Source organism: Anabrus simplex, chromosome 7 (genome assembly GCF_040414725.1).
Source record: "Anabrus simplex isolate iqAnaSimp1 chromosome 7, ASM4041472v1, whole genome shotgun sequence".
Classification (NCBI taxonomy): domain Eukaryota; kingdom Metazoa; phylum Arthropoda; class Insecta; order Orthoptera; family Tettigoniidae; genus Anabrus; species Anabrus simplex.
Genome location: NC_090271.1, coordinates 83,001,530 through 83,029,008, shown reverse-complemented (window position 1 = coordinate 83,029,008; position 27,479 = coordinate 83,001,530). Strand labels below are relative to the sequence as shown.

The 27,479-nt window shown below is 40.5% G+C and overlaps 1 protein-coding gene across 2 annotated transcripts in view; it reads left to right on the top strand.

Moving 5' to 3' along the window:
- LOC136877276 (uncharacterized) overlaps positions 1-8,549 on the top strand; it is a 139,114-nt gene extending 130,565 nt beyond the window's left edge. For both annotated transcript variants that reach the window (XM_067151190.2, XM_067151191.2), the window contains exons 4-5: positions 3,318-3,403; positions 8,428-8,549. In XM_067151190.2, the coding sequence (XP_067007291.2) occupies positions 3,318-3,382 (65 nt within the window). In that variant the 3' untranslated portion in view covers positions 3,383-3,403; positions 8,428-8,549. The remainder of the gene's footprint in view (positions 1-3,317; positions 3,404-8,427) is intronic.
- Positions 8,550-27,479: the final 18,930 nt, after the last annotated feature.

Sequence of the window (27,479 nt, the reverse complement as noted above, 5' to 3'; positions counted from 1 at the left end):
TGGTTCATCAGACCTCTTAGGTCGTGTTCGCTCACACGCATTTGTGACCTTTTGGATTGTGAAGGTAAGTTTTTAAAAAATGTTCTTACGTCTGTTTGTCCTTGGTCGCATAACAACTATCGCCTGAATGGCAGGAAATTACGCGATAAAAACAAACATCCCACCCTCCCACTCCAACTATAGGCCGAGCTATTTCCCCTTCCCCCACCAATAGCTTTGTTTCCTCCCCTCCCCCTACTGTCTCTAGCCAAGTTCCGCAGGGCGAAAGAAAACGTCATTATAACACACGCAGTAGCGTGGAAGAAGCAAGTCAGAGCAAGGCTCAGTCGTGAACCAGCTATAGAGAGTTTCACCAGATTTGATGGTAAGCTTTTACGTTACAGGTTCGTGACAGAATCTCTTTTCTTAAATTTCTGAGGGTTTTAAACCCATTAACGTTTATATCTCTTTCTTTGCAAATCTTTTTTTTAAAAAAAAAGGAATATTCATAAGATTTAAGCCATGAATATGGTGGTCATGCAGCGCTGATCTTTGCCATACAACAGAGTATCACAAAAGACTTCAAATTTCTCCTACTAGAATAGCTTAATTTTGAAAGAAATTTCCATACGAGTTAAGTTGGTATATTTTCCGAGGTGGACTTGGTCCCAATTCTATTCCAAGGCCAGAATTTCAATCTCTCTCAGTCAACACAGTAAAACTACCAGATACCAACACTGCTTGTAACATTTTCAAGTAAGGTCGTTCAAATTTAACATTGAAGAAAGATTGTTTGCAAGAAGTGTTAAGTTACTTTATTAAATAATGTGTATAATTTGCCTTCAGTGTTTTCTCAACAGTTCATAAAGGAACTTCCGTTTTAAAATACTAGACAGCAACAATGAATATTGTATTCCGTTACGAGACGTTATGGCTGGCATCTCATATTTTGAGTTTTATTTCAAATTTTAATATTGAAGATAACAAAAGTTTTTGCAGGAAGTGAGGACAATTTTGTGTAAATAATGTGTATATTATATCTTTAGCGTATCTTAAATAGTTCTTAAAAAGGCATTGGGTTCTTCCATTTATTTCAATTTCTGAACAATGATTTTTTTTTAATCTATCACGTGATTTTATAGCTGAAGAAGTCTCAAATAGAGACGAATCATATCCCAAAATATGTTTAATATGTTTTTATATTAAATAGTTTTCACTTGTAAAGTGATGTGTATTGATTGGGTTGACCTTAAACCTAACATTGTTTCTTTAGACCTATCTATGTCGGTTCGACATAAAGCCACCTGTAAAGAAATAATAATACACTTCTTATTTCAGCTTAATAACTTAAATCCTGTATCTTTCAAAGATAGATAGTAACTTACCTGGATCATTTTAAACCAGGCAGGTCATCAATGATATCTTCTAAACAGCTAATACTGATATGCTCTGTAACTCTGGTGTAAATTCTACATGATTGTTTAAAGTTTTACAGACAAATACTTTGCCACAAACACAATAGACACATGGAGTATTCCACCACTTTTCAGTGGCTGCCTTATTTATCTTAAACAGCATTTAAATTTGCTTCCATTTCTTACTCGTCAGCTAAGCTAACAAAACACAACAAAAATGGCAACGAGTCAAAGTATGCCATCTCATTGTTGAAGATAGATTGATGCTTTAAAATGTTATCTGTTCAGTACATCTACACATTCAGTGAAGTGCTTCACATACACTACAGAAATTATTTGCAGTGCTGAAAGCAAAATTTCCAGTTAACTAACAAACCATCATGTGAAAATGAATGTAAAAAATAAAGAGCATCAGCCAATAGGCTCAGTTTCTGCCACATGCTCTTCATGTGTTTTTGATTACATTAATGTTGAAGTTATGGTAAATAGACTATATAAACTTCCATGCTTGATCAAGACTGGTTCAGTTTTTACAATGTGTCCTTTAGCTTCTAATCTAGGTACAATGAGTGAAGGTGATATTATTTTGTTTCCTGCTTCTTTTAATAAATGAATCATAAGTCCACTGGTATCCGTTATTTCCATATTATGCAATTCCAAACCTCTCTGCAGTGTTTGTAGGACGCTGTTGATGTTGATTTGTCTTTCGGATAGGGACTTAAAACTTTGAGCAGACCCTTGGTGTTATTCGACAGGAGTAAGCTATGTGCCCACATCGGGTTTTACCTTAATCATCATCCCACATCCAGATGGGCAGGTCGCCCATTGGAGTCAAATAGAAAGACCTGCACCAGATGAGCCAAATATGTCCTTGGACACTCCTGGCACTAAAAGCCAGACAATAAATAGATATTATGCACAATATGAAGTACCTTTTCTGTCACTTCTTCATCATTTCCTCTTCTCCATCACTGTTGGATGTTTCTGTAATCAAACCTATTATCATAATAAAACCTCATAATAATGCATAGTCTTTTAGTCTTCTTACCAAATCTTCGGTTTCCTAGTACAGTTAATTGTGTTGATGGTGATGGTAGAGGTGGTGGTGGTGGTGGTGGTGGTGGTGTTGATTGTTGTTTTAAGAGGAAATCTGACTGGGCAACCCAACTTCTCTTAACACAGATCAGAGCAAAAACGGAAGGGGCCCAATCCTTTGAAGAATGAAGGTATTGGCAAGAGAAAGGGAAGGTCCATGAAAAATTAAAGGTTCTTTATATCTCACAAGCCTAATACAATTGGAGTCAGAAGAGAACAAGCGTTGACCAGATTAGGTCCGATAGGAAAAACAAAAATGAGGAGTCTGGAACAATTAAGCGAAAGCAATCTCAGTTTCAGTTAGGGGTCCTGTGGTCACCATTTCACGCTCTGCAGTTGAGAGCCCCTGAGACACCCTTTTAGTCACCTCTTATAGACAGGCAGGAGATGCCATTGATGCGTTCTTCCAGCTCCACCTCCAGGAGATCGAGGGTTAATTGAGAAGGTTTTTGCCCAAGCTGTATTGTTAATATGATGTATAAATAATGTAGTGCAATCTGAAGTACTGTTATAAAATATCACAATGCATTCAACAGAATGTGTTAGCAACTGGGTCTTGGGATCACCATGAGGGAAATAAACAAAGGCATATGCAGCAATAAACAAAGGTATTAATTAAAATTTCTGAATCTTCTTAGGACTCAACTTATTCTTCTCAAGTTGAGGGTTAAGTAAACCTGAACTTCTTCATTCCTCTGAAGTGCATCTTCCATATTTCTGTGTATTTCTTTCCTCGTACACCCTTTCGTACCCATTAGAGAGATATTATCTGTTAGCACCAGAAGTTTCTTGAACAACAATTGTTTTATTTTATTTTATTTTTTCCAGTTGCTCTTCCCGAGGAAGAAAAGAAAAAGCTGTTCGAAGAATGGGATAGAGAGTTGAAGAAATGATCGTATCTACTACTGTAGATGGTAAAGTTATGCATGTATCTATAGCCTTTATGCACTGTATACTGTCCTACAACTAAGGCCGCTATTAGCCGTGGGCGACTAGTTGCCAGTAGATTTAAGTACCGGGCGATCAGTGGCGCAACTTGTGAATACTTGCTCGGTTCATACCGGGGAATAGCCAGTTGAGAGAATGGCGTCCTACGAAGAACTTCTTCTTCTTGAGCATCTATTAAAAAGGAAAAACCGAAGGGTTAGGAAAGTGCGGAAACATCCTATATTTGTTTCTTGGATGACTAGAGGATTATATTATACGTTGTTTGACGATCTAAATGGGGATGACAGTAAATTTTTCAATTACCTGCGCATGTCAAAGTCGTCATTTTGCGAACTGCTTGGCCACATAAAAGAAGAAATAACGGGAAACGACATACGACTAAACAAGTGTTTCCCAGTTGAGCTGTAATTCACTAATAGAGCCATATAATGGATCAGTGGTACTTGTAAATGTAAACGATTATTGAATTTATATGGGCATTACATACTGTATTTCCATATAAGAGTAGTAAACGTTTTATAATACTCACACACCGGGAGAGTTGGCTGTGCAGTTAGGAGCGAGCAGCTGTGAGCTTGTATCCGGGAGATAATGGGTTCGAATCCCAGAGTCGGCAGCCCTGAAGATGGTTTTCCGTGGTTTCCCATTTTCACACCAGGCAAATTCTGGGACTGTACCTTAATAAAGGCCACGGCTGCTTCCTTCCAACTCTTGACCCTTTCCTATCCCCTCGTCCCCATAAGACCTATCTGTGTCGGTGCGACGTAAAGCCTCCAGCAAAAAAAAAATACTCACCTAAAATTCTTTAAAATGCTGTTCCAAGAATTCAGTGTTTTTATTTTGTCAGTTTAGGCCTAAGCTTCAGTTCTGGAATCCCAAGTGACCGGTTTTCATTCTAAGTCAAAAATGGTCTTCATTATTTATTTGACTTTCAAATTATTTTGCCATCTCCTTCATTTGCTGTTGTAGTTTATTTGATGTCTCCATCTTCAATAAATAAACTATTACAATAAGTAAAATATTCACTCTGCCACAGCACGATACCAAACAAGGTAATGAAGAAAGATAATGGTTAGGTGGATCGCTGATTCAATTGCGTTCCATCGTCCGCATTACGTCAAGCTGGTGTGAGAACACGAACTTGAGTGACATTTCCGTATGCGCGGGGAAGTACATCCGGCGACTAGTTGCGCCACTAGTCGCCCACGGCTAATAGGCTACATTTACTGCAATGCCCCGTCACGCAGTTAAGCAACTAAAAGTCACCAGAGCAGTCGCTGGCTCAGATGACGGCCGGCAACTAGTTGCTCAGTTGCGCCACTAGTCGCCCGTGGCTAATAGGCTCCATTTGATCCAATGGTCCGTGACTCGCCAGAGCAACTAGTTGCGCCACTAGTCGCCCACGGCTAATAGCGGCCTAAAATGTATCACTCTATGTCTGCCTTCAGTAGAGTAAATATGTTTTATGACAGCCAGGAAGGTGGTTTCATATCTTCAACTGCACATAGGGAGATGAAGTATGAGAAGTTAGAATGCCAAGTTGCTTACTCATAGCAGCATGGACAGCAAAAGCATAAGTATGAAAGTGTAAGCCAGTCATATCTTTAATACCAAAGCAATGACCTATATTTTTTGGGGGCCTTAAAAATTTTTGGAAAGTCCAGTGTTGAGGGAAATTTTCAAGATGTTAAGAAAGATAAATGGAAGGTGAAGTGTAGCGATGAATAAAGACATGCATTATTTAGGCACTTCCAAGCACCCAAGAAACTTAACACTTGGTACCAGAGAAGCTGATATGCCTGTGATCCCTAGAAAAATTGAAAATTCCCAAAAATCCCTGAGCAGGCTGAGTTGGGGAGGTTCAGATTTGGTGCTCAGGTGCAAGCCTTATAGAAATAAATGAATGTACCATTACAAAACTAATGTACTAAATACACTTGGATGAACTACACGCCCTTGTTTATAGCGTATTCAAGTCAAGAAACTGTAAACTGTTGCTTTTATAATATGACCAAAAAGAAACTATTAATGGACACAAAATGAAAACAAAAACTTTTTTCCAGAAAACAACAAAATTAAAACTATAACAAATTAAATTAATAAATAGAAAATTAGCTGAACAAGAATTAGAGATATTGCCACGATTGTCACCTCCATCATCGTTGTCACTTTCACTTTTTTCACCACTGTCTTCGAGATTGATAATGAAGGGCTCCATTACATCATCCTTAGGAATCTCGCCGGGCTGAGTGGCTCAGACGGTTAAGGCGCTGGCCTTCTAACCCCAACTTGGCAGGTTCGATCCTGGCTCAGTCCGGTGGTATTTGAAGGTGCTCAAATACGACAGCCCCGTGTCGGTAGATTTACTGGCATGTAAAAGAACGCCTGCGGGACTAAATTCCGGCACCTCGGCGTCTCCGAACATCTTATAAAGTAGTTAGTGGGACGTAAAGCAAATAACATTTTCATTATTAGGAATCTCTCACGCAACATCTTCCTCTTGTAATTTCAAATCAAAATCAATCAAATCAAAATCTCTTTATTTGCAAATGAGGTGTCTACCTCGGTGGCAAATGGTACACTGAAATACATTATTGTCAAGCACTAAATTTTAAATTAACAAGAGAAGAAAAAAAAAGTTTCTAGAATACAATAATATACAATTTATGCTAACAATTTTTTTCTATTAAACAAACAGATCATCCTTAATAAATTTATATTGTTTACAAAATTCTACTTATAATATCTCCTATACTTACAAACATAGTCAACTCATATACAGTATGTGGAATTACTTCAAATAATACTATGCAACTGGTATAAGATTAAAATTTACATTGCATTTATTTACTTTTTTTTTTTTTTTTTTACCCATTTTGGAACCTAAGTAGCATAACGACCTGCTGCGTCTTAACCAGAGCCCTTTTTTGCCACCACTTTTCAGAGTTCCTGAAGGGCCTTCACAGCTACATGTGTCATACACAGTTTTCCCAACAGTTGATATGCTTGCAGCAGCCTTTCTCAATGTCGGCAGTTTTAAAAGTGTGCTTTTACTTGGCAACGTACGATTTCATTTGGGCCAAAATTAACTCAGTTGGATTGTAATGGTCGTGTTAGGGATGGGGGGGTGAACTACTTGATGGCCTTGTTATTTGGCAGTGCTGTCTATTTCATATGATACTGTCCTTGATTTCAGTAATTTTCTTCTCTTGTCTGGGAAGAAGTTTGAGGAATATTGTGCCTCGAAAGCCAAAACAGTACATCAGCTTTCTGGGTATTCATACATGGAACTCAGTCGAGTTGAACAGAATGAACACTGGAATTGTCCATTACTATTGTAAAATTGGGTGGTATGTTAGGCAATAATTTTTCCACAAACCACAAACTCTCTGTATGATAGTCTCAATATATGTCTCGGATTTTAAGCAGAATATTAATTTGCACTGCGGGATGAATCTAGTAGCAGACGAACCGTCGTGGCATACAAGGAGGCATCCCACTTTACCAGTTGATACCTACAGTTCTCCAGAACCATCACTCATTTTCCAACAGGCACTTCTGTTATGATTCTGATTCACCCATGTCTCATCAGTATAGAATATTAGAGACTTCCTGTCTTCTCTTGTTTTATGAATTGTTCTCAAGAAGGTTATTCTAGCTGCAAACTCTTTCCATAAGGCACTTTCTCCCGTCATTGTGGTTTTTAAAAAGAAACTTTTTTTCTCTTCAGAATCCATAATGTCGAATCTCACTGTTTTCTTCATTTTCTGGACCAGTTTTGATGCAATAGGATATTCACCATTTTTATACTTATTTTATAAGTTTATATCATTGTACACAGTACATTTTTATTGAAATCATTCAGTTCTATTACTGGCTTCTTCTTGGTTTTTGCCTACACAATCTGAATACTGCATTCTTTTTATTTCTGTAATTTGTTATTCGCTGCACTGTTCACAGACTCATACCACATGCAAGTGCTGTCTTCTGTGAGGCATGATGACATCTCATTCCTCACCTCTCATCCCCTGCTGCTGCATGCTTGCAAAATACAAATACAATCTAAATACTACTTCCTTCACATGTCAGTTTAATACTTGTCATTTTTCTCTTCCTGGATTCATCTTTTATGCAAATAATTCCCTGAATTCATTAATTGTAATATTTACAAGTAAAACCCATAAAACATTCACTCGTGAATTGCACAGACAAGCAACTGTTACTGAAATAATTCTATTGGCTCAGTGGAAGACGTGTCATACTACAAAGTTTGCGAATGTTACTGTTCAGCATTCTCCAAACTGCCTTCCTGGCTGTGTTCCACTCTAACCACTGTGGAAAAGTAAGTTTGATGAGTTGCTATGTATCAAATGTTTTCACTTCAATATTTGGTCCCCACTTTGTGTAAATTTGAAATGCAGGATCGCTGTGGTAATTTAGAGTAGGTGAAACAATGTGCATGTATTCATACATTGCTGTATCTCAGTAAATCATCTTTCATTATAAATATTAATTTGTTAAAATCAGTATATTATCAATGAGCTCATTCATAAGAGAAAAAAATGCAAAAATACTAAAATTTGTTTATAACAGTTTTGCTCTCTCATATGTTACATCTCCTTAAAATAATAATACTGCTGTATTCTGTATTTAACTTTTATGACAGGTATGCCATGGTGGTGGTAGTAATAATAATAATAATAATAATAATAATAATAATAATAATAATAATAATAATAATAATATACGGCTTCAGCCACTGTGCGTAAGCATTTTTTTTAAATGTTGCCATCTGGCTGCGTGCTTGTCAATTTCAGTGTTTTGTTTTTCTTCTGTTAGATGGCAGAATAAACCAAATCTCTCATGGTCATCTCTGGCTGAGCCTTAATGAATTTTGTCCGGTAAAATAACAAATGTGTCAGAAAGCTTTTAAATGTCAACATTGTACAACATTGAGTGTCAGACGAATAATTTTCCACTGTTCTGCCAGGTTTTAACCTGCTTTCTTCGGATCCAGGGAGCTGCCATGCTGGTACAACACTAGAAGAAAAATGTACAGTGGAAAATTGTGATCAGTCAGAATTTTAAAAAATAAAAGTGTCCATAATTGTACAGATCTTTTCATATATTATATAGAGATCAGAAACCAAGTGAATTGTCTTTGCAGGACTGCTTGTGTAGCTGTAAGCCTGTACACTACCATCATCATCATCAATGTCCCACTCAAGTCGCCCGGGTGTGGTTAACAAGCCTCCTCCGCTCCTTTCTGTCCTTCCACTTTTCCTGCTCCATTACTTCCGCCACATCCAATCCAGCTTCTCTAATGCCCTTCCAAATCTGATCCATCCACCTTCTTCTCGGTCTTCCAATGGGTCACTTTCCCTTAACTTCCCTTTCCAATTCCCTTCTTGCTACCCATTCCTTTCCCATTCGTTTTACATGTCCGGACCATCTCAGTCTTGCTTTCTGTATCTTCTGTACTAATGGTTCTATATTTAGCTCTTCTCTGATTTTAATATTTTGAATTCTATCTCGTCTTGTCTTTTTAACCGATGTTCATAAAAATTTCATTTCTGCTGCTTGGATCTTTACTATCTTGCCTCTTCTTAGTTACCAGTGTTTCTAGTCCGTATGTTACAATTGGTATGAAATACTGTTTATATAATGTTAATTTTGTTGTCATGGGTACTTTGTCATCCCATAAAAGCTCTCTGACTTTATAAAATGTTGTACCTTTACTTAGTCTGTTATTAATTTCAGGGTTGATTTTATTTCTTCCATTAATAATACTACCCAGATATGTAAACTGTTCTACATTCTCTAACCATTCTCCGTCTATGTTCACTTGGCTTCTCTTTTTCTCTTTTCCACAGAGCATGACTTCAGTTTTCTTTTTACTAATTACCATTCCAAACTCCTTCAGATTTTCATTCAAAACATCCAGTCTCCTTTGTACATCCTTTTCTCCCTTTCCCCAAATCACCACATCATTTGCAAATACGAAAGCATTCACTTCATGACTACTGATACTCTCTTTTACATGTTTTATGATTTCATCCATCAATATAATAACAATAATGCGAAAGTGCACTTCCTTGCTTGAGACCTTTTTTTGTATAAAATGCTTCAGAGTCACCACTCCCATCTTGTACCCTGCTTTTACTCTCATGTTACAACATTTTAATCTTGTTAATTAATTATTTCGGTACATTCATTTTCGGTAGGCATTCCCATACATGTTTTCTCTTAACTGTATCATAAGTTTTTCCAAATCCTAAAATTAAAAGATCATTTCCTTGTTCCTTTCCAGTTGTTTCTCCATTATCGTTCGCATTGTAAATATCAAGTCTATTGGTGATCTATTTGGTCTAAAGCCATATTGTTCTTCCTCTAATTGTGTTTCTATTGTATCCCTCAGTCTTTTGTCTATGACTTTCTCCATTATTCTTAGCCCATGTGATAATAGGGTTATACCTCTATAATTTTCACATTCCTTCCTATTTCCTTTTTTGAACAGTGGTACAATGCTTCCTTGTTGCCAATCTTCAGGTATCCTTTCATCCTTCCATATAGCATTGATGGCTCGCTATAGCCACTGTAGTCCAATGCTTCCTGCTGCCTTAATCATATCAGCATTGGATTTGTCTTTTCCACTTGCTTTACCTTTGGTCATTGTTTTCACTGCCCTTCTAAGTTCCAACCATGTTATCGGGTTCTCTTCTTTTTCTCCATCTGTTATTTCTATTTTCTTATCTCCTTCATCCGAGTAGTTGTCCTCATTATAAAGTTTTTCAAAGCACTTTGCCATCACCTTCTGAAGACCCTTTTCGTCATGTACTATGGATCCATCTTCTCTCTCAAATGCCTTGATTTTTTCTTGATTTATTCTTTTCGATGTATTGCTCTGTATAATAGTTTCTGATTTCCTCAACTATCTTGCTCAATTTTGTTGGTAAACTCTCCCCAACATTTCTCCTTTTCTTTCTTGATACTCTCTCTTTACTTGTAGTTTCAATCTTTTGTATTCCACATGTAACCTTTCTATCTTATTCTCATCCCTCTGATATGTATTTTTTGCTTTTCCTTATCCATTTCTTTCTTCACCGTGCTCCTTTCTTTTATTATTTTTTATTTATTTTGTCTGCCCACCACCGTGTCTCCTTTCCCTTAACCTTTGCTTTTATTTTCCTGCATCCCTCAATTGCTGTTTCCACAAATGTCTGTCTTAAATTGTCCCACTCTTCTTCTCCACTTTGTATTTCCGTGTTAGGTGGTTTCCTTTTTATCCAATCTTGGAATGTCATTCTTTTATCCTCCTCCTCCAATTCCCAAATCCTGATCTTTGGTTTCTTCTTCAGAACAATTTTAGGGATTTTTACTTGTTTTAATTCCACAATTAGTAATCTATGATCACCTCCATACTTTCACTGGGGATTATCTTCGTATTCATGACGTTCTTCCCCATTCTCGGTCTGTTATAAAATCGATGAGTGTTCCATACTGTCCATCCCAACTATATCGACTGATCTTATGGCTATCTTCATAAATCATGTGTTCTTTATTATCACGTTATTTCTGATACAAAAGTCCAACAGTTTCTCACCATCTTCATTTCTAACGCCATACCCATGTGGGCCCAGAACATTCTCATAGCCCATTCTATCAGTTCCCATATGAGCATTCAGATCTCCCATTATCATGATCCCATCTAAAAAAATATGTGTTTCCAGTTTATTAAGGAATTCTTCTTCTTCTTCTTCTTCTTCTTCTTCTTCTTCTTCTTCTTCTTCTTCTTCTTCTTCTTCTTCTTCTTCTTCTTCTTCTTCTTCTTCTTCTTCTTCTTCTTCTTCCATGCTACATCATGTCTGTGGAGCATACACCTGTACTATCTTCAGTAGTTCTTTGTTTACATTTATGTGCATTATTATAATTCTTTCATTTACATACTCAACTTCAGCTATTGGTCCAACATTCTGATTCACTACAAATCCCACTCCTGCTGGGGCTGTACCTTAATTAATGCCACGGCCGCTTCCTTCCCACTCCTAGCCCTTTCCTGTCCCATCGTCCCCATAAGACCTATCTGTGTCGGTGCGACGTAAAGCAACTAGCAAAAAAAAAAAACTCCATTTCTTTTCTCTTTACTGTTACCCATCCAGTACAAGCTGTACCCCTTTCTTAGTTTCTTCATTCTTTTTCCTTTCCATTTTACTTCACTTAATCCCAGGATGTTGAGTTTTCGTCTCTCCATTAGATCAATCAGTTCATTGTTAAAATATTTATTATTCCAAATCGGGTTTTGTTCTCTGATCTAACACTTGCACGAACATCAGCATTACCATCATACTGTGCAACTGTAGTCAGAGACTTGTCAGTTCCATTTCTATTTTTAAATTTCCATCCGAGGCTTGTATTATAGTAGAAAGCAAGTACAAATTTACTCATCTGCTGACCTGCTAAGCCTAACGCATCTGAGGATTTTCTTTCGGGGTTTATTCCCTTAGCCTTTGAAGATCCCTCTTCTCCACAAGGCAGTGGTTTCCTCTTCTAATTTTCCCCAGCGAGGATGGTTGCTTCTTCCACCATCTTCACCATTCCGAAGGTCTCCTTCTCTGCCTAAGATGCTGTTAAGGTCTTCACCTGTAACCCTGGGCATGGGTTCCACATTATACCCCCTGAGACTGGGTCCCTGCCTGAACTTAGCTCTCCTTCACACCGGCCTACTGATGTGGAGGATATCCACCCCCGCAATGTGGATGCGCCAGAAAGGTTGGATTTAAACCATTGAACTCAATAGTATACCAGATCAACGTCTGTCGTAAGTTGCTCCAAAGAGTGAAGTTTCACCGGTGATGCATAGCAGCTTTTTTAAAGTGAAAATAAATAACAACTTAGAGTTGGGAAGTAAATTAATAAAAGCAATTGAATTATTTGCAACAAATACTTTTTACTTCTAATTGTTACTTTTTACCTATTGCAATTTTTACTCGTAATTCACTACTTGAAATAAAATTGAAATTATTGCATTGTAGTAATCGATATACATTGCATCTAGAGTTTGACAATGTTGGATCCTCAGCACTCGCATGGTGTCATGCCAAAGATATGTAGGAATGTTGTGATACCGTTAAGTCCAATACTTTAGTATCAATATCAATGGTATCGTTTGGTATTGACATTATTTTGCTGGCTGTTTCAAACCTGGAGATAACAGAAGATCAGTAACGAATTACTGATCAATAAAACCTTCAAAACTCTATAATATGTGAAGCATTGAGTAAGCATTATTAACACATAATAAAACTATAAATAAACTAACATAACATGCCTGTTGTTAATGTGCCGAAGTTGCTTATGTCACTGACTTCTGTTTCTACCCAGTGTTACCATGTAAGCTGTCATTTTTAAGTCACTGGTAACAAAATGGGTTAACTTCTCTGTGAATTAAGTCATATATAGTAAGACAGGAACAGTGAAAGGAACACTTAACAGGAAGAACACAATGAAATAGAAAGAAAAAAAGACAAAAATGGTCTCCAAGTCTTAACGCACTGCCATCTACAGATAGATGGCTCTCTCCCTCATCAAACCCATTTCTTCTCAGCCCCCGATAAGCTCGTTTCTGCGTCTCAGCTTCTTCGGGAGGACAGGCTTCAATGCTCATTGAGGGGCCATCTTGACTGATATTCAGTCTTGATGTGGGAAGTGTAGGATAAGGAGAAAGCCAAATAAACAAAGGAAAATGGAAAAGACAAAAAGATGAAGTTGAATGCAGATTTTGATAACAGTTTTCTTTAAGTCTATTAGAGGGCAGAGTAAATTGAATCTCTCTTCAGTGTCTGTGGCAGAGTTTTAATTAATTTTGTCTGGTAAAACACCACATGTACCACCAGAGAACTTTTACATGCTGACATAGTACAACATGGAGTGTCATAGATTTTTCCACTCTTCGAGAATCCTACTTCCTATTAAAAAGTACCAAACGTAAAATAATACACATGTAGGCCTTGCTCCCAACTTAAAATACATAAATAGGGCTTCACTGAACCAAGACCGCAATTTGTTCACTTCTTTCTTTGGTGAAATTAAGGATTTATGTAATTATGTTTTATTAAGCTAAAAATCAAAATAATCAAAGTAAATTGAGTTACCTGTCTATTTATTTTTGCACTCCCTGTAAAATAATTTTCTTGTGTAAGATACATATTTATAACAAAATACATTGGCAGAAAAAAAATATCCAAACACCAGTAATTAATAAGGAATGTAGAATGCGGAAATTTTGACAATATATTTGTCGAAGTAACATATTTAATTGATTAAAGGTACAAGACTACAGGTTAATGTCCACACAAAAAAAGCCATTGCTAATGTGCCATGCTGGACCATTATTGACCGGTGTAATCGCCTGACTGTTGAATGCAGGCATGCATACGTGCATGCATTATGTCAGATGTCAGCTTACGGGGATGGAGTTCCATGCCTGTTGCACTTGGTCGGTCTATACAGGGACGGTTAATGCAGGTTGTGGATGACGCTGGAGTTGTCATCCAATGATGTCCCATACATGCTCAATTGGGGATAGATCGGGGGATCGAGCAGGCCAAGGCAACGTGTCGACACTCTGTAGAGCACGTTGGATTACAACAGCGGCATGGGGGCATGCATTATCCTGTTGGAAAACGCCTGGGAATGCTGTTCATGAATGGCAGCACAACAGGTCGAATCACCAGACAGACGTACACATCTGCAGTCAGGTTGCATGGGATAACCACAAGAGTGCTCCTGATGTCATAGGAAATTGCTGCCCAGACCAGAGCTACCGGTGAAGGTCCAGTGTGTCAACGCTCCAGACAGGTGGAATGCAGGCACCTAACCAACACACAGCCATCACTGGCACCAAGACAGATCCGGCTTTCATCGGAAAACACAACGGACCTCCACTCCGTCCATCAATGAGCTCTCACTTGACACCACTGAAGTCGCAGACGGTGGTGGTTTGGGTTAAGTGGAATGCACGCCACAGGGCGTCTTGGTCGAAGCCGTCCTTCCAGGGCCGATGACCTTCGCTGTTAGGCCCCTTAAAACAACAAGCAACAAGCAACCGTCCTTCCAGTAACCGATTTTGAACAGTTCATTGCGTCACTGTGGTGCCAACTGCCGCTCGAATTGCTGCTGCAGACGCAGTCCGCTGAACCACAGCCATACGCTGAATATGGCAGTCCTTCCTCTTGGTGGTGCCACGGAGACATCCAGAGCCCCGTCTTCTTGCGAGCGTTCCTTCTCGTGACTACTGCTGCCAACATGCAAGCACAGTGGAGACATTCCTGTCAAGGCGTTCTGCAGTAGTGCAGAAGGAAGATCCACCTTCACGAAGCCCTATTATACGGCCTTGTTCAACCGCAGTGAGCTGTTGATACTGGCCTCTTCGTCATCGTAAAGGCATTCTTGACCCACTCACAGTCACTCCGTCCAATCTCGCAGGTAACTAACGCTCTTGCACAGTACAAGCCCATATTTAAAGTAAACCTGATATACAACGTCATGAGGCCGCTACTAGCGCCACGCTAATGCGATATGCAGCAAATTTGAATCCACATCATCTTTCAGATGTATAAGCACGCCTACCAACGTTCGTTAATCTAGCACAACCCCTTCTTGGTGTTTGTATATATTTTTTTCTGCCAATGTAGATCCAAAACAGTATCCTTGTCCATAAGATGAAAATAAGGAATCTAAGCAAATAGCATGACACAAAATTTTGATGAATTTCTGTCTGTTCACTTATTTAAACATTTTTGTTGTAATGTTTGAAATTACGTGGGTCACAGGGGATCTCATAAGCGCTTTGCATGTTTCTGACATGCAGAACCAGACATAACTAGTTGATAAGAGGCTTCACTTCTCCCTTGTGCAATTCAATGGTTTATACTTTTCCATTGATAGCCATAGTTTCCTCTTTTCATGTTGTTCCTTTTTCTAATCCTTTCATAATGCAGTATTGCTGAAAACTTACCTGTGTTAGTGCTGTGTTAAAGATCTTGAAAAATGTGTGAAGAATAAATCACACCTTACATTTATTTTCAGTTTATTTTTTTTGCAAGTTGCTTTACGTCACACCAACACGGATAGGTCTCATGGCGATGATGGGATAGAAAAGAGTTAGGAGTAGAAAGGAAGCAGCCGTGGCGTTAATCCAGGTAAGTGCTGGAGCTGTACCTTAATTAACGCCACGACCTCTTCCTTCCCACACCTAGCCCTTTCCTATCTCATCATTACCATAAGACCTGTCTGTGTCAGTGTCTACACATAAAGCAACCTGTACTTTTTTTAAATCAATTTATTTTCAGAAGATTACTGTTTATAACACTCAAGGTCATGTTTCATATAGTTCATAATAGTCGACCAGCTGAGAGGCAATCTCCCAGACATGTTCTAGGAATGATGTATTATGAAACAACATTTTTATTTTAAAAATATAAGGTAAGTCTTTGATTGGAAAAGTTACCTTCAGAGTCATAGGAAGATTCTTGCCATCACTGTTTAGGTTACCTATGATTATGGATATAATCTTATTACTTATAATTCAATCTTAGACCCTACGTCATTCCTCAAGTTTTCCAATATGATGGTGTCAACCATAAATAAAAAATAAGGTAAGGCTTGATTTATTCTTCACACATTTTTCAAGATCTTTAACACAGCACTAACACAGGTAAGTTTTCAGCAATGCTGCATTATGAAAGGATTAGAAAAAGTAACAACATGAAAAGAGGAAACTATAGCTATCAATGGAGAAGTATAAACCATTGAATTACACAAGGGAGAAGGGAATCTGATAACTGAAATTGAAAAACGGAAAATAAATGGTCACATTCTGTGACACGAGGAGTTCCTTTGTAATATCATTGAAGGAAGAATTGCTGGAAAAAGAGGAAGAGGACAACCCAGAGTGTCTTACTTCAAGAACCTGCTTCTGATGATGAAGTGCAAGACCTACGCTGAGTTGAAAAGACTGGCTCAAGATAGACAACTGTAGCTGCAGCGACATGGCTTAGCCTTTAGAATATGATGATGATGATGATGATGATGATGATGATGAACCATCCCACTCCTCTGCACTTTAAGATACTATTCTGTACACTTTTAGCTTGACTAGTGCCATTAGGTTTGTGATATACTATGGTCCTGTACACATTCCTTTGCCTTCAGCCCACCCACCAGTTGTGTAGTGTTTACATTTCACATACCGTATCTGGAGGCAGCTTGATTAGGTTTGAATGTCCATGTGCTACTAGCAGTTGTTCAATCTTGAATATCTGTTTTCCTTTTTTTATTTTATTATTATTACGGTCCGCCTCCGTAGCATAACGGTTAGTGTTAATCAGCTGCTGCCCTCTGGGGCCCGGGTTCGATTCCCAGTACTGCCAGAAATTTAAGAATGGCAGGAGGGCTGGTGTATGGTCGAAATGGTACATGCGGCTCACCTCCAATGGGGATGTGCTGGAAAAGAGTTACACCACCTCGGAATGAGGACACAAGAGTACTTACTTATCCAGCTGATCTTTCCTCAAATTAAGTGCAGGGAAGAATCTATGTTGCTGCACATAAGAATTTTCAATTTTATGGTATACTATACGTAGATGGTAATATCGGAAAGGAACTGACAAGTGTCAAGGCATGATTTATATATAGACTGCAAACTGTGTCGGGCCTGTGTATTAGGTCCTGTTTTGCAGCCGAATGCCATTTCTGACGCCAACCTTATGTGGAGGGATGTAATAATGTTTCTATGGTAGTGTAGTGTCTTGTCTGAGTGTGAAGAGGACAGTTGGGACAAACACAAACAACCAGTCCCCTGGCCAGAAGAATTAATCACACGCGATTAAAATCCCTGACCTGGCTGGGAATTGAAATCAGGACCATCTGAAATGAAGGCTCCAATACTGACCATTCAGCCAAGGAGTCAGACCAGCAACCATCACAGTTGCCAGCGGGACACAGGAGAGAGTATTTATATGATGCCACAGATGATGACTACTGCAGCTTTAGTTGAAACGTCTGGCAGGAATGAGAGGAGTGGACCACAGCAAAATAGCCCGGAAGATTTTGATTATATTGACTCTGCCCGTGAAAGCCTTCATACTTTGATCATTGAAATATTACCTGTTATAGAGTCAAATACTTTACATGTCAGTATATGATACCTGGTTTCTCTGTGTCAAAATGCAGGGTCAGCGACCAGGGGGAGCCAGGAGGCAAATGCCCAGGGGCCCAGCCCGCAGGGGACCCAAGGTCAAAAATAAATTAAAATAAAAGTTTGAATTTTAAATAAATTTCAATGCCAATAAGAATACAAACTTTTGTTGTTTAAAAAGTGAAAGAAAAAAAAGGTAGAGTATGCATCAGTGTTGCAGCAGAGAAGTATGACGTTAGCGTTACCAATTTTGCAGCAAATTTGCACAAAGGTTTACTCCACAAATGTACAACAATGCTTGTTTCAAAAGATACACAAAAAATACACCAACTTTACACCAATTTTGAACCATTACATTTGTGGGGTAAATACGAAGAAAATTGCATGAAGTTTGCACTAAAATGACGCCAAGGTTATTCCACAAATGCACCCAAATCCTTGGTGTAACTTTACAGCAATTTTTAAGCAAATTGGTGTAACTGCAGCATTTTTAAGCAAATTTGGTTCAACCGCAGTGTTGACAATAAAGAAGGTTGAAAGAAAAACTGATGTATTTTAGGTGCAAACTTGGTGAAGAAATTGTCCGGTTAATATACTTGATTTTTTGTGTAACTGTGGCGTACAATGTCACTTCCCTTGCACCAACTTTATTGGTGTAAAAATGGTTAAATTTTTGTGAAAAAATATGGGGTGTAATTATGGTGAAGTTTTGGTGTATTTTTCATTGGTGTTAAATCGGTGCATCTATTGTCGCTTTTGCACCAAATTAGCGCCCCAAATGCACAACATTTGCACCAATTTTTGGTATAAACTCCATCGCTAGGCGCTGATAATCAGGTAAGTATTGGTTATAAAATAACCTGCAAGTTCGCAGTTCTGGTGTAAGTTAAGTGAGTGGTGGTGGGGGGGACCGGGATTTAGGGGCCCGACCTCTCAATTACCCAGGGGCCTGAAAATATTGTCACTGGGCCTGTCAAAATGTTTCATTTACAAGAGGCATTTCTGTCCTCTATATCTGCGCAGAGGTTTCCTTAGAAGTATTTTGTAAGTATTTTGTAAGTACAGTAATAATTTTCCAGACTGCGCACAATCCTTTTCAATAACTTAGAACTTGTGTACAGAATGAGAGAAACCTAACACACAAGCGAATTCACAGCCTGTGGGAGGTCCCGTATGATAGCTAGGCCAGGTATTGGAGCTTCCTCAAGAGATTACGTTCTACCCATCAAATCTCTAAAGGCAACAAGCACCAGCGTAGCCAAGGGGGAGCTTTCCCCCCCAAAATGTTTCCTGAAACTAGAGTGAGGATCAGCCATTGTTTTACGTACAGTATGAACAATTTAAAGACTTACGCCGAAATGTTAAATTAACGTAGTGACAAAGAATCTACTAGCAAGGCTCAGTAGGGCCATACATAATTCTCCATATTTATAGTGCTTCAATGAAATGAAAACACTTAGGATTGTGATGCGCGGGGATATTTCCCTGTAGAGGCTCAGTATTGACAAATGTCAAGAGATGAGGAAAGGGGCAATTAGCAAGGGATTACTCAGTAGGGGGCCAGAACATGACCACAGAGATAACGGGGGCTATGGCTAGAAACAGTTGCAAGCTTACAACTTCGTGTCAGCTTTTGCACATCGGTTCCAGGAAACGGCAATGTCCAAGGGATCCTGGGGTTTACCATGGTTGAGAGAAGTGCTGTGTTTAAGTTGCGGCGTTGGGAAGACTGTGACAGGATTGTGAGCTGCACATTAGTTCCTTATTTTGTGCCATATAAGTAACATTTATGAAGGTGGACCGTTTTGTCATAAAGAAGCCAAAACTATGTGCATCCTCGCTAAGTTATGAAAAAGTTTTTAAATTCTAACAGTAGCAAGTTAGATCGCAGATGCATGCCTAAGTTCTATAGGTAGTCCTGTATATTTTGTCAAATTCCCAAGGACTGATTGGAACTTCAAATGGCACCATCAGAAGTGCGGGTAACTATTTTGTAATTACCAGGCGTGATAACTCAGTTCCAGGCTTGAATTGCAGTCGATACATGAAACATTTTTAAAATTGGAAGTCACGTTCTATTGATTTGGATTCTACTTAAAACACTAGATTCTTTAGTACTTTTGAACCATAACCGCATCATTAATAGTGGTGTATTTTGTGTATCCAACCATTCTTCGGGCTTACCTTGCACTACTGTAAATGGTGAGTGGATGCACTGGTGTACCCACAAAATAATATCAGTGGGTAGCGTGGATATGACTTTTCCTTGGAAGGGGTTGTGAGAAGATATTTTATTTTTTATTTAGAATTTGCTTTACGTCAAACCGTAGGTCTTATGGCGACGATGAGAAAGGAAAGTGCTAGGAGTGGGAAGGAAGCGGCCGTGGCCCTAATTAAGGTACAGCCCCAGCATTTGCCTGCTGTGAACATGGGAAACCAGGGAAAATCATTGTTAGTGCTGCCGACAGTGGGGTTCAAACCCACTATCTCCCAGATGCAAGCTCACAGCTGTGCGCCCCTAACCGCACGTCCAACTCACCCGGTGTATATGAAAAGAAAGCCGGTCATACCAAGTGCAGTGGTGGATCTTCAGTAGGTATTGATGGTTTTGATTGTTAGTGTGTAATTATATCTAACAATCAAAATCATAGCTTCTGTATTCTTAACATAAATTGGCTGCATTATTGCAACTGTTCATAAAATTCATTCTTCATTTGTGAGGAAGTAGAATCTTCATTTCATTTATCTTCTTAAAAAAGGAACCACTTTGGCACTATGCGCTGTGAAGGTGACTATCTTCCTGGTCGTAGATATTTCGATTAAGGGTGACTCGAGGGTACTCTATTGTACCCACAAACAAGGTTGTATCTTCCCCATCCCATACCTTTCTTAACTCTGTCAGTGCCGGGAATCAAACGCAGGATTTCTTAAGTCAAATTCTAAAATAAGGAGACCTAAAAGTAAACAGCTGACCCCGTGGTGTAGGGGTAGTGTGCCTGCCTCTTATTGGAGGCCCCGGGATCGATTCCCAGCCAGTTCAGTGATTTTTACCTGGATCTAAGGACTGGTTCAAGGTACACTCAGCCCACATGCATATAATTGAGGGGCTATCTGACGGTGAGATGGCGGGCCTGGTCTAGAAAGCCAAGAATAACGGCGGAGAAGATTCGTCGTGCTGACCACACGACACCTGGTAATCTGCAGGCCTTCAGGCTGAACAGCGGTCGCTTGGTAGGCCATGGCCCTTCGGGGCTGTTGTGTCATGGAGTTTTGAAGATGGCCCAATATACATGGGGTCGAAACTAGTCCCAGATATGTAGGACAATATACAAGCTAATGGTATTGAATAGGTGGACCCTTCTCTACCTTTTGATAGTGATCAGTTGTCAATACGGACCATAATGAAATTCATAACTTATGAAATAAAAAGGTACATGGTTCAGAATTCAGTAATTCTCTGACACTTACTGAGTTAGTGTGATGGATGAGCTTGAATTTGTGTTGAAAGTAAATATTTGAAACAGCAACCTGCAAGTCGCCTTCCAGTTGTAGTCGAGACCAATGTTTGTCTTGACGGGTGCCATTGCAGAAAATGTTGACTCACACAAGTAATTTGAAGCAAAGGGTAATAACACGTTCATTACTTTTCTTGATTAATTGGGATATTCATTCCAAATCTGAACCCAGACATTTTCAAGAGACTTCGACCTAAATTCATTTTTGAAGTGTTCTGTCACTAGAGTTCTATTAGCTGCTCCTGTTCTACCGTTGACAAATAGGCTTTTACATTCATACTGAATAGACTGTAAATCTAGTCATACTCAGCTGAAGGTTCTAAAATTGTATCCTCAAATTTCTGATGTAAGTTTTCGAAGTGTGCTATGGCAGTTTCACTAATTTTTTCAAAATCAAACTAATTTTCCTTCAGGAATTCATTCAGACAAGAAAACATCTCACAGTTACCTTTGTCCATTTGGGTTTTACAAAATTCAAGGTTTCTCTTAAAAGCAAGCACTTTCTCGCTTAGAAAGACAATATTACTATATCATCCTTGAAGTGACACGTTGAGATCATTCAGTTTCTCAAATACGTCAGCCGTATTAAAACCCATTTTTCATCCAGAAAAAGAACTGCGAGTGTAGGACTGGTGTCCAGTAGGAAAAGACGAAGTTCATTCTTCAGCTCCGCAACACGACGAAGGACTTGACTATGAGACAACCAATGTACCTCTGTATGCAATAGAAGCGAATCATGCATAGATCCCATCTTCTCGCAAAAAAAAAAAAAATAATTGGAAAATAGCCTACTGTTTAAAGCTCTTTCTTTCACAAAATTACAACACTGATTGCATCTTTCAGCACTGTATTGACTTCTGGTTGTAATACTTTTGAAGCCAATGTCTCCTTGTGTATCATGCAATGTGTGAATTTTGAATCTTGTTCTTTATTATAACTGAATATTTTCGAAAGAGGGAAAGTACTCGATAAATCACTTCTATGGGGTCTTTTTGTACCACTGCTAATAAGGCACTTAACCATGGGTATGGCAAAACTTGTATCAGTTCTTTGTGAAACGGGCTAACCACTTCCACTAAACACGCACTAGAATTCACCTGTTCACTCACTGTCTTTGAACTGACTGCAAAGGCCTGGCTGAAATTGAATCGATAATGGCAGAAATAGAAGAATTGAATCTTGTAAGGAAGTGTTAGTCACATTGTCAAGCGGTTTATTGCCATTGGTGGTTGTTAAGTATTTGGTAAAGTGATACCGCTGCGGGTGGCAGGTGAAAGGGTGCTGTGTTGAAAATGTTACTCGCACATTTTCTCAGAATACATGCTGGCAGGATCTGCTGGTCAGTTCTTGTGAAATAAGACAGCAAAAGTACGAGTTTATTAATCTTGAATGGCAGTGAAGAGCTCCATGCCTAGGTTCATGGATGTCATCATGGACGGCTATCCTCAGCGAGGCCACATGCGCTGTGGGACAGACTGGACCTTTCTCAGCCTGTGAATTCCCTCGTGTTAGGTTTAATTCTTCCTGTATAACAGTCTAAATCATATTATGCTAGTGTTAGCGTGCAGTTTTATGAGGTGGACAGAGATGACTTCTTTTGATCCCTTTCTTTTCTCTGTAATAGTCTTTTGAAAGCCATATCCATACCACCACAACACACGAACCAACCCTATAACCACACAGTCAAGAGCCTCAGGGAAGCACATACCACTGCAGCTGCTGCCCTATCAGCCGGCCAGCTCTCGGGCTCGGGCCCAAATCAGGAGTACGCAGCACTGGGAAAGCGACCAAGAGGGGATGACGTTATGTGTGAGTGAACAGGAACTGGGGCTAAGCACTGACGCACCGGAGCTCGCATGATAAGGAACAGTCGTGTAACTCCCCTGAGCCAGTGACTGATAGGTAAAGATCCAAACTGGAGACAACCTCCTCCCCAACACAAACAACCCTTAGTGTCTAGCATTAGGGCCGCTCTGCTGGACACCGGTGAAACAAGACCCAGTCTTGCTAACCCGTGTGGTGAGGCAGGCACCCTGCGTCGGACCAAGGTAAACAAAAGGGCTCTGCAAATAGCGCCACTTAAAGCCCAACCCCCACCTGATTGGGCCGGTAAATCTGACTCGAACGAAGCCAAGCTGGTGATTGACTCTCAGGAAGAATCCCAGCTAGCTGACTCTGAAAGTTCAGAGGTAGGGGAGCTGTGCACACGCAAGGTGACCGAAACCCTGGACCCAGCCGAGAAACCAGGGCGAAGGTTTCAGGGTGGCTAAAAGGGAGGGGAGGAAAGGGAAAGAGAAAGAACGCAAGGCTCAGGCAGGCGGGGCTCACAAACCAAGTCCACGTGCTGACAGCTCCAGTGCCACAAGCATTGATACAACACAGCCACCAACAACCAAACAACAGCACACAACAAAAACGAGGCAGACTCAACCATCTCGGCCAACCAAACCAACCATCCATAATTGGTCGACCCCCACCCCTTACGGTATACACCAATGACACCAAGTCAATTGAAATGGAGGTTCGAAAAAAACTGAAGCATGATCAGAGAACATTATTTCCCAAGGCCGAGATTAGATGCCCATGACGCAATCCGGCTACACATGACCAGCTTTGAAAGCTATGAAATCACTGTTCGAGGTGCTAAATATTGAATTTGTACAGGTATTGTCCAACAGCACAACAAAGCGATTTGAAGTACGGAACCCCAAAAACACATACGATGCAAGGTATATCGAGTTAGCGCTGCACGCACAGGGTATCCCCACATAGTCCATTTTGCGGATTCGAACAGGGAATAGACTAGCCAAAGACCACCTATTCCTGGCTGCCGTGGTGGACGCCCCAGGAGAGGACAACTGGGGGGAAATGCACTTTCAGTCAAAAATGCTGGTGACATTCGAGCCGTACCGCAGCCCCCCCCCCCCCTGCAGCCACTGGACCCTAATGTGGAGTGTGCCAGAGGCATGGGCATTCAGGTGCAGCTTGCCGGCTAGATCCCAGATGCCGCAGATGCGCCGTCCCCCACCTGTCTCGCGACTGTCACCACGGCAGCGACCCTGCGTACTATAATTGCGCTAACTGCGGGAGGGGGAGGGGAACACGCGGCCAATTACAAAGACTAGGACTACGAAGCCGCTTTTCAAGGCAAAGGGGCAAAGAGTGACAAGCGTGGCAACCCTAAAAAAGCCCAAACAGGCCCATCAGGCAAATTAGGCCCTTCAGTCTTAAGGCAAACACAACTGCAACCCCCAAGGACGGAGGGTGAACCCCAACCCGGGCCCTCAGCCCACCACCACCTTCCAAGCCACGTCCTCCAGAAAACACACCAATGAGAAGGCCCAGTCCCTACAACAAATAAAACGCAGGGAAAGCCCACACAAACTGCCCCCGTTGCCAGCTCCACCCCTCGCAGGAAACCTGTCACTAGTGTAACGGCACCCGCGACCCTGCTCCGGCACCACACTGCTTGCACACATCTCACCACCTACACCAGCCACATAAAATCAGGTACAGCTGCGTGCAGGGAGAGCGTACAAGGAAAGCATATACGAAATTCTGAAATACGTCTTCCCGAACTTAAACCTCACCACAATCATAACCACTGGAGTTATGATGGTCAACATGCTGGCCACGGTCCTGTTAGTGCCCTGGCTGAGGGACCTGACAAACGCGATCTCCGACCTCCTGAACCAAGATGTCTGAACAACCAATTGATAGTAATAATAATAATAACAACAACAACAACAGTACAAACACACAGGGGCTCCGAGTACTAATTTGGAACTGCCAGGGTGTCAGGTCCAGTAGATACGAACTCGAAGCCTTCCTAGCCGCGAACACAATACGTGTAGCTTTCTTAACAGAAACCTTCCTTCCACCGGGGTCAAAATTCACGATGAGAGGCTGCAAAGTTCACAGATGCGACAAGGCCGGAATCGTGCCAGAGGGTTGACAGTTCTGGTAAGGAAAGACATCAGCTCACCACAGCTAGTAGCGATAGAGAAAAGCGGAATTGTACTGCCAGTGAGAGGAACATTAGTTAATGTCGTATCGGCATACGACAGACCGAGAAGCCTAAACACACAAGAAACAGTACTAAGGCTAAATCGAAACTCAATACTAGGAGGAGACCTAAACTCAAAGCACGCCAGCTGGGGCTGCCTAAAACCTAATGCAGAAGGCACAAAGCTGTATAACCACATGATATCCCAGGAATACGTGGTAGCAGCCCCCAGCCGTTGCCTACGAGATACACAAGGCCGGGAAATACAGCACACTAGACTCGTCCTCGAGATACTTCCGGCAAGTGCCGCTAGAGTTCTCTTTACTGTTCTGTCTCGCCCGCTCATTGCAACACGTTCGAAGACGAAAAACTATAAAAATTGTTTAAAACTAGTAATTTTAGAAGGCAGCAAACAGATATGAGATCAAAGATAGACCAAGAGCAATTGTTTCACTTATTTTCTACAACGTATTTCTTACAATATGCTTAAACGAAATAAGTAATTCACGAAAGAAGCAGAGAAATCTGATAGCGAGTTTGTCACTTCTTACCGATTACTTTAATTGTGCCTCAGAGTATCCGATAAGCGGATCGAGATTGCGGTCATAAATAACTTTGGGTTTAATCGTCCTTGCAGCAATTATCAGCGATCCAATCTTTTTCTCCGCACATCTGATATTTTGACATTCGTATTGATGCCGCTGTTTGGTGAGCGATGTTATACCCGTTACGCAAATATTTAGCGTCGTTTCGCCGTATTTCTCTTTTTTCTTCCCGTAAAATTATATCTGTGTTCGTCTCTGTGGTGTAGTGGTTAGTGTGATTAGCTGTCACCCCCGGAGGTCTGGGTACGATTCCCGGCCCTGCCACGAAATTTGAAAAGTGGTACGAGGGCTGGAACGGGGTCCACTCAGCCTCGGGAGGTCAACTGAGTAGAGGTGGGTTCGATTCCTACCTCAGCCATCCTGGAAGTGGTTTTCCGCGGTTTTCCACTTCTCCAGGCAAATGCCAGGATAGTACCTAACTTAAGGCTACGGCCGCTTCCTTCCCTCTTCCCTGCCTGTCCTTTCCAATCTTCCCATCCCTCCATAAGCCCCTGTTCAGCATAGCAGGTGAGGCTGCCTGGGCGAGGTACTTGTCATCCCCAGCTGTATCCCCCGACCCAAAGTCTGGTGCTCCAGGTCACTACCCTTGAGGCGGTAGAGGCGGGATCCCTCGCTGAGTCCGAGGGAAAAACCGGCCCTGGAGGGTAAACGGATGAAGAAAGAAGAAGAAAATTAAATTCGTTCTAACAGGAATAAAGCTCCTAAATGACCAATTTTAGCATGCTTTTCAATTTGGTTTGCTTTTTGGTGAAGTTCAAATACCGTAAAACTTTTTTTTCTGATTTCATTACCCGTATCCTACTTCTCAATTTACAGATTATTTTCTGTAATCTGGTATTTAATTTTCTCATCCGTATATTTTTTTGATTTAACAGAGATATTCGTAGACTTTCCTTGATATAGAAACGAGAATTTTACTCCTTTTTCGTTTGTGGCTGACGTATGAAGATATGGTATGTTCATCGTTATCTGAATCGGAACTTTTACTAAATTTTGATGACACATCATTTTTGGGAGCTGGACGCTTCCTGGGGTTGGCATTTTTCTGTTTGTGAACATGATACACAATAAAAACAGAAGGAAGTTTAATTGATGTGCTTACACTGAAATATGTTTTATGAGAAGAATTGCTAGGTACCTAAAGAGATCCTACTATATCACCTTGCGTAGAAATAGTTTGCTTCCATTTCTCCCTTAAACCGCATTCGGAAGGGAAACTATGGAACGTCAATTTTAATGCTTTTTTAGTGTCATCCGAAATACAGAGAGGTACACAACAGTGCACCTTCTTCTCAACCTCACACTCACCGACAGAAACAATATTCACAATAAATTGCACAAAATCAACACAGCATCACTATTACTCCACATATCACAATGTTAAAACTCCTCCACCGAGCTCGATAGCTGCAGTCGCTTAAGTGCGGCCAGTATCCAGTATTCGGGAGATAGTAGGTTCGAACCCCACTCTCGCCAGCCCTGAAAATGGTTTTCCGTGGTTTCCCATTTTCACACCAGACAAATGTTGGGGCTGTACCTTAATTAAGGCCACGGCCGCTTCCTTCCCACTCCCTGCCCTTCCCTGTCCCATCGTCGCCATAAAACCACCTATCTGTGTCGGCGCGACGTAAAGCAACTAGCAAAAAAAAAAAAAAAAACCTCCGCCAAGAACAGAACGGAAACCCGACATTAGCGGCCAAAGCGTGAACATGGTCGGGC